The following is a 14050-nucleotide window of genomic DNA, read 5'->3' on the forward strand; positions in this document are numbered from 1 at the left end:
ATTTGAGTTGACTCGATCAATGGGGTATCCCTGTTTGACCCAACATTCCATCTCCTGAAGAATGCTTCGGAAAAATTCCTGAGATTAATCCGGACAAGCATTATTAAGCGAGGTTTATAAGCACCACTATGATCAATTAAAGCAGTGGGAATTGGTCAATGGTGCAAAGCTGCTAATAAGGAGGAAACCACATGCAGGGACCCAGTGACAACGATGAGAGCTGGCTGATCTCTTGATCTGGATTTGAGCAGCTGATCTGCAAGCTTAACTGAGTCGACTATAGATGCATTCTCGCAGGAAGCCAACATCACTTCGTTGGGATCTGATGTTATCAACGAGCAGCTGCCATGGTCCTCGATAGCCTTCTCATCGTCCATAATCCCGACATATACAAAGTCAGCACCTGACTCTAACAAAGCTTTGGTCCAAGCTTCCTTCAAGGTCGAAGCAAAAGCAATGCGAGATCTGCCCCCTGCTATGCTCACCTCGGTCAGCAAGATGAGCTCTGGTCTTCGACCTGCACATGGTTCAAAAATTATAGGAAAAGGGCCAAAAGAAACATTATCGACAAGATGAAGTGTATCACAACAACACTGAAATATGAAAATTATTGTTCAATTTGAGCTTTTATAACAGCGAAGGCCAAATTTGGAATACACAAGGAAACAAGCACAACGACTAGTATATGTATAACTGAAATGAATATTGTTTGTTATTTAGTCTTCGAGAGGAAAAAGAAAGTATGCAAGCACATTAAAATTTGAGAAAGGAACCTACAGTACCCGAGAGAAGTTGTCTTGCAAATGCTAAGTGGTCTTTATCACTGGCCATCGCCACCAAAAATGCCAATACTCCATCTGGTTGCACCATCCTTATCACCTCAGCTAAACCTTTAGCAGATGCTTCAGTGTGGGCTGGAATATATCTTCCACAATATCAGCATACATTAATGATGACGATGAAAAAGGAATGACCAATCATTCATACACCTCCATCGGTAAGAATGGTTGTTCCAGACAATCCAATTGATGAAACTTCCATCTGTGTTAGAAATTGGCTTCTCCCAAGCAACCTTGTTTTCTCTAAACCAGCTCGGATGGACTTCTCTGAGATCACCCACCCTTATGTTTCAGATATTGTTAAGGTTAGTATGATAATATTACATAACAAGAAATCTGTCAGCAAGCAAATTGACTATAACAAGAAAATTTAGGCAACAGTGTAAACATAATTAAAGTAAAAGATATATGGTAAAAGATAAGATAAGCGGAAACAAGTCAGGTAAAAGATACACGGTATTTAGGTAAGAAAATCCCAAATAAAATTCAGAGAGTAAATGTCAGCTCCAGGACATTACGTGCAATGGCAAACAAAGAAGAAATCACCTTGATCACGAAGGCACAATGCTGTACAAGTAGCTGTGACAGCATTTTGAAGCTGATGGGCACCAAGCAAGTGGAGGTTCACATTAGGTACTGTGATAAACTGCAAAAGGGATACATAATGTTATTATTTAATCAAATCAAAGGAAATCTTTGGCATGCTTTTAGTGGAAAAGAGAAATACAAGTAAATTCATTCTCATAAAAAAAAGCAAATCAAAGGACAAAAGTCTGTTCAAACTTGCCATTTGCAAATCCTCCAATTGGATGACTATGTCACAGGTCTGACTAGGTTTTCCATCATCTTCCATTCTTAACCATTTTAATGTTTTCTGAATGCCAGGATCACATGCTGATATCACCATGGACTTCATCAAAGATGCTTTATGCCTAATAATGCATTCAATGTGTGACTCAAAAGGTCCACCAATAACAACCTGCGACATCAACAGTTAAGAGTCACAGCAAAGAGCATACTTCAACAGGAAAAGCATATAAAATCACAGTTCCACAACTGTCATAAGTCTTAAGTATAAAAGCAAAAACCATTGATCAAGGTGTCAGAAACTTCGTTATTTACAAAATTTCATTTACACTATGACTTCCTTGTAGCAAATTAGCAACAGTAATGATATATATACATATATATATATATATATATATATATATATATATAGACTGCGAAGTAACATGAAAATCACAAGTAATTTCATGACAGAAGTGCTGGAAAAACATACTATAAAAGTAGTGGAATTCTATACAGGAAAACCTAACCTCTCAAGTAATTATTCCCAGATCTGTTAACTTGTAATCTTTGTGAAATCATTGTGCAGAGAATGCATTCATGATATGGGCAGTTACAAGAAACTCAATAATCTAGGTCGGCAAGAGTCACAACTTTCATATGGAAGAATAAGTATACCTGAACTTGCACAAAAGAATCTATATGGGAATCATTTATAAGATTACTTTCAGCCCAACAAGTATGATAAAGGGACGTAAAGATTTTGTTTAAACATCCAATGTACTATTATTAACCTTAAAAGGTTTAAGGAACATCACAACTTCTACATGCAGTTCTGATGCTAGTGGAGGTTTCATATGTTATGTGACATCAACATCGAGTCAGTTACAACTGAAATTTGGACTTCGAAAAAAATACTAGAAGGAAGACCATCATTATAATCAACAGTCAGGAACCATTAAAAGAATGACCATTGCTCTCCGGTGCTAAGAATTGACCTTCCTAAACTAAAGATGAAAGTCCAATCAACAAATCATTTAAGTAATACCAAGACAGGTAACAAATGAATTGGCACAAAAGAACACACAAAAAGAAAATGGCGATAAGCAACAGACATAGTGCTTTAAATAAATATATTAGTTTTATTATTGAAGGAAGAAATTTCAGGATAGCTGGTAGGTAATAGACTGCTCGTTGTGCAGAAAGGTACAACAACTGCTGACTCCAAACTGCTTCAGAAGGCAACAATGAATGAAGAAATAACCAGATAAGAAAAAAATTTGAGAAGAAGGTACAATTATGCCACATGTATATTTGTAGTAACTTTAACTGGATATAGTTACGGAGTCATATGTGTATATAAACACACTTGAAAATATTCCCAGAAAAATTCAGGTGACTGCAAAAGAATTGAACAGCGAGAATTACACAACTGGGCATCCATGCTTGATGATCCCCGATTTTGCCATCGCAATGCTTTCTAATGAACCACCTAATGCAGCCAAGTGTTCCTCACCTATCGATGTTATAACTGATGTAGCTAGTTCAGTGCTGCATATAACATTCGTAGCATCCCTAGCTCCACCGAGGCCAGCCTGTTCAGCAGGTAATGATTATATGATTATATTACTGCATACCAAAAGACCTCTAAATAAAAAACTATCGGATACCTATAATTAATTGCACTACAAGGAACATTTTGAGACGTGGGTCATCTAAGAAAATGTTAGTAAACAGTGGAATTAAATATTCGGTTAATGAAATATATGACTTACTTCAATAACAGCAATGTCAACCCTCTCTTCAGAGAACAGGAGATAGGCAAGAGCAGTGAAAACCTACAATGACTTCATTAGTGTTCATCAGATCTCATGACACAATAAGAATTTGAGGTCTTCGCTAGTAGAAACTTACACATCTTTAAAAAAAAACAACAATCTTCGTGGACAAGTTATCAACCAAACTGAAAGAAACTGAAGTAATATAAACAAGCAGCGCTTACAGCAGACGAAAGTTGGTTTGGCAACTACTATAATAATTTTTTGTGCTCTTTGACAATTGAATTCTTGAAAACATTCAACGAAACTTGAAAATGGTCCAACCAAAACTGTATCCTCAATAGAAATAGGTACATATGAAAGAGGAGACTTGTAAGGAAAATGAAAGAAACAAAGGAAAGATATTTCTGGATACACCTGCTGGATGCAAAGGAGTGTCGACAAGAGTTATATGGAAAGAAATCCATGTATTTGTAGAACTCTAGTACCGTTTGCATTGTCATCACATGGATGCATCATGTGTGGTTATAGTGGGTGAAGTGATACGTACCATAACCTATGCTGCACCATGCTATTTATCTGCTTGTTCACATTTATTTCGAGTACTACACACCTATGATAAGTGCCAGTACCTGACCATTATAATAATGCCATTAAGCATAGGCCATCTTAAATAACACAGGTAGTCCATGAAACACTTATGTAAATGGTCATGAAAGAAAAGTCCAATGAATTTCAAAAGACTGATATTCTTGGTTTCTTTTGTCCTTCTTCAAGTAATACACAATAAGAACAACGAATGTACAATGGAATCCATTAACTCAAAAGCCAAAGAGTAAAATAGTGACACAATGGACAAAACAGATATTACGTTAAAATTACTTGCAAAAAAATACAGCTCCAATCAAATACATGACCAAGTTCCTTTTCTAATTTTAATAGATATGTACCTCAAAGTGGCTCAGAGCCCCCTTTTCCTGTTCTATTGATTGATCAATGATCTCCTTCACCTCACAGAAAACTTTCTTTAATAAACCTGCTGAAACAGGATCTCCACCTCTTCCAACAGAAATGCGTTCCCTTATGCTCAATAGGTGTGGACTGAAAGAGTAATTGTAAGTCAGCTGTCAACCTAAAAGTGGCTAGCTCATCGATACAAATCTGCAGAGATTTTAGGTATCTTGTTATCTTTAGCACACCTTTTAGTAAATATATGTTGATATGGGGGAAAATTGATGAAGAGAGAAATTTTGGTTATCATATTAGGATTTTATGGTCGTATGGTTTAATAGATTTAACAATGCAGAACAGAAAACTAGGTGAAAAATGTATATTTTCAAAAGACTCAAAAGTTATTATATACTTTTGCTTGACATGGGTTAACTTCGTTAAAGTAGGTTCAAATACAGTGGTCAAAGAGTGAGATTATAGATCATTCTTCACCATTTATATAATGAAATGCAGATACAAATTATGCTTGACCAAAGTAGGGGCAAGCTTCATAAAGAGGGCCAAAATGCTAGAACAAAAAGGATAAATTAGCAAATTTAACAAGAAGTGATGTTAGATGGAACATGCAATTCAGTCTACCGCACAATCACACATCTTCTACAAAAAATGTTTTATCATACAATTATTTTTCAAAAGATATCATAAGTTACCTAGTGTAGCAGCCAACAGAGTAACCTTCTTCACGTAAAATATTGGAAATAAATGCAGCAGTGGATCCTTTTCCTTTGGTGCCAGCAATATGAACAGCCTACAGAGATTGTCACCACAGTGAGACCAAGGCAGTATTTGACCTTTACTGAAGATTTTCCAGTCAACTGTAAGAAATGCAAAGAACTAACACAAACACATTCCTAGCATTTCAACAATGAGCTGACACGAGCACATCTGTGGCATTTCAAGTTTTTCAACAACTGCTGTCCGATTTAAGTCACATTTAGCTGTCCAAAAAATTCTGGAGGATCACTTCACCTGATCAGGGTGGCATGTTTTGAGCTGCATGATATCTAACTAGTTATTTATTGGACCAAGCAATTTTGCTGCTATGCATCAACATTGACCTGGGACCATCAAGTTAGCTCATTAGCGCTGATTTCACCATCAACCTATACAGGCAAGCAAGCAAGGGGGGAAGAAAACACACTGAACTTGACTTGATTTGGAATCTATTCAATTCCATAAGAGTAATTTTAGGGAAAAGAACTACTTTGACACGATCTGACCATTCTTCATGTCTTCTACGTCCAAAGCATAAAGACATCTATTACAATGGAGTTTTCTTCCTTTGCAGTAAATCAGCAAGAATTAGTTTCGAGACCAGAGAATCGCATACCTTAAATTGTTTGTGGGGATTTCCGAGCCGCTGCAGCAACCGCCTCATCCTCCCAAGATCGAAGCCATCATCGGTGTCCGTTCCGGCCCCTAGGGGAACACCGACCCTCTCGTAATTCTTCAATTTCTCCATGTAGTCCAGAAACTCACCGAGCTCCGGCTCCTCCGGCACGGCCGCGGACGACTTGAACCGCGACGAGATGGATGCCGACCTCGAGGGTTTGGATCCCATCATCCCCAATTGGCGAAGCGGGCGAAGGGATGTCGCGAGGCGCTGCATCGCTTCCCGATTCGCTCTCTTGAAGACGAATCCGGGAGCAGACGAGAGCGACGAGGAAGACATGGTGGGCTCGGTCGCTTCGGAGGGATCGAGAGGACCGCGAGGGGCAAGGCGAAGCTTCGAGGGTTCGGCGCGGTGGGCCGTTTTCCACCGTTGGATACGAGATCCGAAGCAATAGGAGCGGTGGATTTGCGAAGACATTAAACGGATCTTGCCTCGGATCCTTTGAAGCCACCAAGTCACCAACGATGAAGAAGAGCAGCCCGGGAAGGATCCGACACACAAAGTGGGCCGTTTTACACATTGCAGCTTACACACAGTACAAGAGGATGTTAAATTGTGGTGCCATTGACACAGTCTTGATCTGCATGGTTTTTTATGCTAACCAGGAAAAGATCGTCTTAGAAGCTGCTCTCAATTGTTCATATCACTACGATGTTCCAACTTCATGTAGAACAGGAGAGGGTCTACTTCTTTTTAGATACAAAGAAGGCATTCGAGTCTCTTCTTTTTAGTGATTCGTATCACTTTGTATTCATTGATTTCCATATTCTGTGTTTGACTACGATCAAACCGGTCGAAATGATCAAAACACAGAGAGAGAGAGAGAGAGAGAGAGGTTGTATTTGCAGAGACATTCATGTATGTGGTCAGTAGGATGTGGCCACTGAAGGAATAAGCAGCTTAATGGTGGCCTACACGAAGACCCCTCTCAGGATCATCGGCGGCATATCGATAGCGTGCCGTCCACACCCTCCACACTCTCTCCCTCTCTCTCTCTCTCTCTCTCTCTCTCTCATTCACATTGTAAGGTGCATTGGATGCCACCACTGATGTTTACAGTGATTTCCTGCGTTGAGTAATGCCCCTCCCCACGAAAGGACATAGCAACAAGTGACAGAGACATGCGTTTGTTGAGCTTAGGGTGGTTGAGTTGGAGTTGGACCTAATGGCCACTGCTCTCATCTGAGGACTTGGATTCAGTGCTTTACCTGACGGTATGACAGTGACTGAAGGTTACTGTTGGGTTTCCCCTGTTTCAGAGCTCCTTCCAGTTTCTGCATTGTGATGTTAATTCTCTATATGTGCTTTTATCAATGCTGATGCAAATCAATGGTTTTAGCTGCTTGCATAAGTAGGTTCTCTGTTTTCTTTTTTTATTCTGGTTTAACTTGCTTTCTATGTTCTCTCACCCTTCTTCTTCTTCTTCGTCTACATCATGCAGTAAGTTTTGTAATCCTTTAGTCATTTCATTTCCTTTTCCTCAGAACACCGACAATGACAGTAATTTGCAATATCTTTTTTTCTTGGATGGCTATTTAATGGTCACATGGACATGTTGGTTGTTTGTCATAAATGACCAACTGCAAGATATGACCCAAAGAACTCATTCAAAATAATAAAAAAGATGTGAGCAGCTGCACAATTTGTCCTGCATCACATTTGCTACATTTACTGCATGAATCAAACAGGTGATATCTTTTACTTTCACTTTTTCATCTTACTTCATTGTTTTCTTTTAATTGTGCTATTATTATTTTTTATTGTCTTCTAACCTACTGTGAGCCACATTAAAGACTGCCATAATATATTCCTGTGAGTCTTTTTCTTCCCTTTATTTTAGGTTCTCCTGCAAGTTGGTGGTGTTCTGATATCTGAGATTTCTGTGTCAGGGGCAATGTTGCTTCCACGTGCTCGCCATCCTCACCAACATTCCCAACCGTGACTTGGCACATCCATTTTTGGTGGTAATAAATGTTGATTACGATATCTATTCTCACCAATATGACCTATGCATGTGCGATGTACTTGCGATGCACGCAACCGGGATTTGTCTTTCTTTTTTGTTTTCTTTTTTGGCCCTGTTTTCCCAACTATACATGTCCGAATCAAATACTTAATAGTGTTGGCCTAAAATAGAGTTCGATTCACACATCATCATCACCTCTCTACTCGAAAAATATCATGATCAGTTTTTATTACATCATATATAGATAGGACATGATTCACCAAAGAAGTGTGACCACACGGGGCGAGTGTTAGTGAAAGATACTTTTAAGATATCAACTTCATGCATCATTTATGCCCACAACCAACCCACTCCAACAAGCGTCATTGGCCTCCCATGGCGCAGTGTCCACTTTCTTCCAAGCCACATACTACTTGTGCAACCCAGATTAACACGGGGTCGCCCTGGGCGATCCAATGCAAAAGCCACACGCATTACCAACGTTTGGTTGTCCTTACATTCCGAAGCTTTTCTTCTTCCGCTCTATAAAAGGCCGTTCTCGCCGCAGGACTGCCAAGGAACTACTGGAACCAGAGTGGAAGGGAAAGGAAGAGAGGTCGGCCGTGTTGACATAAAGGAGGGAGATGAGCGAGAGCTTGGAGCCGGCGGCGAGGAGGACGGTGACCGAGATGAATGGTCATGGGCACAACGGGAGGAAGAAAGAGACCCGCGGTGACGGGTGCTTTCAGATGCCGCTGCACTACCCCATCTACACCAAGGCCGACTACGAGGCGATGCCGGAGTGGCAGCTCGACCGCCTGCTCTCCGAGTACGGGCTGCCCGTCGCGGGGGACGTCACGCAGAAGCGCAGATACGCCATGGGCGCGTTCCTGTGGTCGTCTCCTCGTTGAATAGGCATGGCTGTCAAACGAGTGTCGAGGCCACCAGGAAGATCTATATGCAGTGGATTAGTGTCTACTAACTAGTACTATTGAGCATTTTTGAGTTCCGGATACGGGGATGATCATGAGTTCTTCATCTTGTTTCCCTCGATTTGCATGATGTTTATGTTAATGTAAGAGACATTAAACATCTTCATAATATTACGTGAGCTCATCTTACAAGATTAGTTTATGTGTCACAGGTATAACTATGTTTCAAGTGTCGACAAATACGGCTATCTTTGACCATCCTTTATAACGACGATTGCGAAGGAGTCAAGTCATCACGAGCAATCAAGTGTCGTGCTCGTTCGTCAAGATTCGTAAACTAAAAACCTGATTTCTAAATGAGCTAAATCAAGATGATTTAATGGATCTACGAGGATGTGGAAACCATGTCATCCGCCACCACTTCCAGTTGGGTTTCTTTTGGGGTTCTATTTGCGAGTCAAAAACATGTTAATGCTACCACCAAATGGAAGACAAGGCAACGTTGAAATTTGTGGCTGTCTTGGCGTCCGCATTGCTTGCAGTGCTCCTCGTCAAACTCCCCTGTCTGCTAACACATTATTCGTCCCAGCGCATTTCAGATGAATGGGGACTTCTCCTATGGGAAAAACTGTGATTCTTGATGTGTTCGGATAGGGAATTCCCATCCAAGTAGGTTGACTTATTTGTGTTGTTCAGAAGATGCATCAAATTGCTCTTAGATAAGTAGATTCCAAGTGTCAAATTGGCCGCTGTGAGGCCTTCTCTTCCTTTGTCGTGCAAGGAGTAGATGGTGCCGAGAAGGAAAGAAGGAATACTTCCATCTATAACCACTAAAATCTTCTGGGAATAAAGAAAGGTCACCTTGCAAGCATGTTGCTGATTCTGTAGAAAAATAGAGCAATCATAATCGATGGAGTTCTTCTTCTACAAGAGCAGCTATATGCACACAGTAACATAGCAAGCTACCACCTCAAGCCTTATTGATTGACCTGAGAATAAGGACCCTCACATGGTGAGAGGTGCCAAGACACACAACAAGACATCATTTTTTCCTGCAACCAAACCAGCCGCACTTCTTTCATTGGACTCCAGCGCACAGATCCTTGACATGTTGTTACCCGAAAACGAGGGCAAGAAATCAAATGCTCGACCCCACTCGTGTTAGAGAAACCATTGCCTCTCTTTTTGTTCATGGGAATCCTCCTCGCCTTCTCCCTTGTATAAAAGCGTGAGCCCTGTCGTCAAGGAGAACTCGAGGAGAGTTTGACGGAGCGAGAAGCAAGAAGAATCAGCAAGGGAGAGAGATGGGTGGGCGTGTGGAGCCGATGGCGAGGAAGCTGCCGGAGGCGAACGGGCGCTTGGGAAAGAAGCACGGCTGTGACGAGCACTACTTCCGGATGCCGCTGCACTACCCGAGATACAGCAAGGCCAACTACGAGGCGATGCCAGAGTGGCAGCTCGACCGACTGCTCGCCGAGTACGGGCTGCCCGCCATGGGAGACGTCGCGCAGAAGCGGAGCTTCGCCATGGGCGCCTTCCTGTGGACTCATCATTGAAGGGAATAACACCTTCGCTTCACAGTAATGTTGCATCCTATATCTACGAACATATAGAGGCAGATACGTCGTCTTGAAGAGAGAAAGTATTGTCACGCTGCCATTTTTTACATTCAAATCAATCTGAATCGTATTCGAAGGATATTCAAATGTGATTTAAATGAATTTGAATAGAAAAGAGTCCTCAAGAAAATTACTATTATCAACTAAATTATATCCGAATCGGAACATAATGGTAGTATCCGAAAACTTGATATATTGTTGTACAAGTGATAGGTGTGAAGTTCGAATTCATGTATGAGCGACGTCGAATATTTTTGAATGTAATCGAAACGGAATTAAGGTCAAAATGAGCTCCACGACATTGCTGGCAACTCACTACGGCAATTCCATTTGACCTCCACGACATGGAAATGATAGTGAGGTGTACTAATGCATTCATAACTCGCAAGTGGGAAGAGATCTGCTGGATTACATGCATCTACTACACAATAAATAACCCACTCAGGGATGACATCACTTTTCAGTGCACTGATTTGGTTGGTTGCTTCCCAGCTGAACCTGAACCCTTCTATTTGTGCATCATCATCATCATCATCGACAATAGAAAACATCATCATCGAAAAGAAAGCTCACGCTAAGAACCTAGAAGCAGGCTAAGAGGGGGCATTCTCATGCAGGACTCTGAAAGCCTCGTATTAACAGAGTTACCGCATCTGAAACTGGAAAAGCTAATCTAAAGTCTACTATGATCACCCAGTTCGAATGGAAAGGTCCAGAATCCTTGTTTTAAGTGATCTCTGATTGCACTTGCATTAAAGAACTCAATGCATCTACCACCACATGGTTTCAACTTTACTATCACCATAGTTTCCACTTAAATTAAACCTAATGTTCTTGCAACGTCAAAGTGCATCTAAATGAGCTTCAGATTAATCCCCCTGTTATACCTATGTCATGCGCGTCGCTGACCGTGCACATCGAAGTGGTCTTCAGCTGCAACAATGAGATGACAATAGAACAGCATAAACTATTCAAGTTGATGATTCTGCCATGAAAGAAGAAGATTCTGCCTTCTCCTGTTGGTAGTAGTGTTGTATGAATTAAAGATTTCGCATAGGGTTAACTACCACATGGAACGCATAGATAGTGGGTGGGACTTTTCTCCTTAGTGTTTCTTTTCCATTTTGTCCACATAGCATTAATTATCAGGCTGTGCTATAAAGCAAAAAATTAAACTGCTGTGTGTATGGGCGAATCGCCAAGTAAACTGCTCTCGGCGATGCTTTGACTGAGTCCTGCCTTCCTCCCATGTGATCATGCAGTGAGCACAGAGATGCACGACAGAATGGAATCCGATCGTTAAGTTCTTGGGTGTAAAGTTGCAACAAAGCATGAGAGAGATATCCCAGAAATCAAAACACAATGTGTGCAGTGAAAAGGTGGTGGACGTATCAACTCACTCGCCATCAGAACATGCTCTCCTGCGTGATTTCAGCATTAGAATGCTGATTGCCGCCTTTCATTGCATAATTTAGGGCATCATCAGTCGCACGCTGCTCCTTATCCTTTGGATGTGTGCCACCCGTGTCCTCTGGATACGTGAGCCTGCTAACCCTCTCTCTCTCTCTCCTTTCTCCATGCATGCTTTTTGCGATCCTTTCTCAGGCGTGGTGTCGCCCACATGTAGCAAAACCGAAAGAGTCGAAGTAAATGAGCCGTGAGTCAATCTGGAAAGGGAAGCACCGGCGTTCCTGAAGTGGTGGGTGACGAGTGGAAAGACAAATCATTTATATATATATATATTACCATAGATAACAATTATTAGCTTTACTTTTGGAGGAGGAAGAGGAAGAAACCAAGATATACATGCCGCATGAAGCTTGCAGTTGGCGAGACTGGACCCAGGTAATCATAGGGCAACTAAGTTCAGCTGGAAATCCTCATCCTATTATGATCCAGATCATCTTTCAATTATTCATCAAATCGTTACTGTTCCAGCAAATTACAACTGGGCACGAATCATTGTCTTGCATGTATTAAATTATAAATCAATTATCAATTGCATTAGCGATAACACTGAGACCATTTTCCAGAATAATATCCATCTTGTAGTCGCAACTCTCCACCCTTCATGCAATTAAAGTCGAAGCTTTAAGGCTTAGGAACCGATTTGAGTGTCACGATGATGAGATTGTATCACGAAAAGAACGATTAATTCATCACAAAATTACCTCCTCGTCAAAGACGTCAACTAGGAATAGCGGGTTGGTCTTCGACCATCTCTGACTGCCTCGGGTGTCTCGTGATGAGCCTCCTACAAACGAGACCACGGGCCCCTCCTCCTCTCGCTTGTTCGCCCGTTAAAGTTGAGATCGAGAGTCCCACGACTCGCTGTTGGATCAGATAGGATTCGAATTTTGAATTGAACGTGTAACGAAGGAATCCAATTTCTCAGGACTCACTTGGGGCTGTCAGTCCTGTCGGGTCCTTTAGGCTCTGGCGTGGATGATAGCTCGATGACCCGTCAAATCGATTTGAAGCTCGGTTTAGTTAAATCAATTCGACGGAGCTTTAGCGTGGCGATCTTGTATTACGCAGAGGCTTTAAATTGCCCTTTTGATTTCAAGTTATATATGTATGTGGAAGACAGAGATGCGCCGGTATGCAAGTGGGACCCGTCGGAGCTGGAAAACGCTCCAGTCTGGCAGCAGGGCCCAACGTTTCACATGGGCGGGACCTACGAGCGAGAAAGGGAAAGAGATGGACTTTCTTCTTCTTATGTCTTCCACACGGCGAGCACCGACAAGATCCAACCGATTCGATCCACGTCGTGATTTTTGGGCCCGCTGGGTCGTCGTGGCATCCTGTGGTTGGTCATTTTTTTAAAGAACCCTGTTGTGGTAGTCGCTCGCGGATCCCTTCCCCCGGTCCAATACTGTCCTATAAATTCGCGAACGCCGCTGTCTCCTTAACTCGTCCGAGTTAGAGATCAACGTCCCCTTCCTTTCCTCTTGAGTCTCTTCGCTCCCCAAACACTGCTATAAGCTAGAGGGAGAGAGAAGACAGAGGTGTTCGTCCTCGTCGCTATAAGTACACAGACGTAACACATGGCTTCTTCTCGTTCTTGGGTGGGTCTCGCTTTGGTGGCCTTCGTGGCTATCTTTCTCGGCATCCTCCTCCCCGCCGCACAAGCCCAGGCTCCAGCTCCGGCTCCGGCTCCGGCCCCCACGAGCGATGGTCAGCCTCATCACCTCATCACACACATCTTTCTGTAGCTTTCTTGGTCGACATATGAATTCAATCTTGGTCTTGTTTGCAGGAACGTCGATCGACCAAGGCGTTGCCTACGCGCTGATGATGGTGGCGTTGGCCGTCACCTACCTGATTCATGCTGCGGATGCATCCTCCACATGGGGGCTCTTCTAAGATCTCCATGGAGTGGATGAGGGCGTAGTGAGGCTTGATGGATCTTGCTTGTCTAAAATTGTATTGTGGTGCAGAGTGTAGTTGGATCGGTATTCGCTGGTCGTAGATTTGAAGGATTCTTTGCCGCTGCTTTGTCGTAATTCCTTCTCTGTGCTTTAGTATATTCTTATCGCCTCGATGCTTGTTCTTGAGAATTCCTTGGCTTAATCCAAATGTGATCGTCATGATCCGAATACTATAATCGACTCATTGATTTATTACCTCGAGAATGTGCGATCCAAAATGCTTGAACTCAAAACTTTGGATGATTTGATTTCCTCCTTTCAAGCTCAAAAATAGTTTCATTAATTTATCTATTAATTTCATTAATTTAGTTTTATG

General features: G+C 41.9%; 2 protein-coding genes across 2 annotated transcripts; one reads left to right on the forward strand and one right to left on the reverse strand.

The window, feature by feature from the left end:
• Positions 1-7: 7 nt before the first annotated feature.
• LOC135624865 (dihydrofolate synthetase-like) lies at positions 8-6109 on the reverse strand. The gene is made up of 10 exons (XM_065128886.1): positions 5745-6109; positions 5065-5162; positions 4354-4504; positions 3401-3463; positions 3059-3220; positions 1627-1818; positions 1386-1485; positions 990-1121; positions 783-914; positions 8-517 (listed from the first exon to the last, which is right to left on the reverse strand). Exons 1-10 carry the CDS (start codon positions 6084-6086, stop codon positions 156-158), a joined length of 1734 nt encoding a protein of 577 aa, XP_064984958.1. The 5' UTR covers positions 6087-6109; the 3' UTR covers positions 8-155.
• A 7119-nt stretch (positions 6110-13228) lies between these two features.
• Positions 13229-13863, forward strand: LOC135624245 (arabinogalactan protein 41-like). The gene is made up of 2 exons (XM_065127662.1): positions 13229-13480; positions 13563-13863. The coding sequence occupies exons 1-2, from the start codon at positions 13351-13353 to the stop codon at positions 13667-13669; spliced, it is 237 nt and encodes a 78-aa protein (XP_064983734.1). The 5' UTR covers positions 13229-13350; the 3' UTR covers positions 13670-13863.
• The last annotated feature ends 187 nt before the right edge of the window (positions 13864-14050 follow it).

Source organism: Musa acuminata, chromosome BXJ2-10, assembly GCF_036884655.1.
Source record: "Musa acuminata AAA Group cultivar baxijiao chromosome BXJ2-10, Cavendish_Baxijiao_AAA, whole genome shotgun sequence".
In the NCBI taxonomy this organism is placed as follows: Eukaryota; Viridiplantae; Streptophyta; class Magnoliopsida; order Zingiberales; family Musaceae; genus Musa; species Musa acuminata.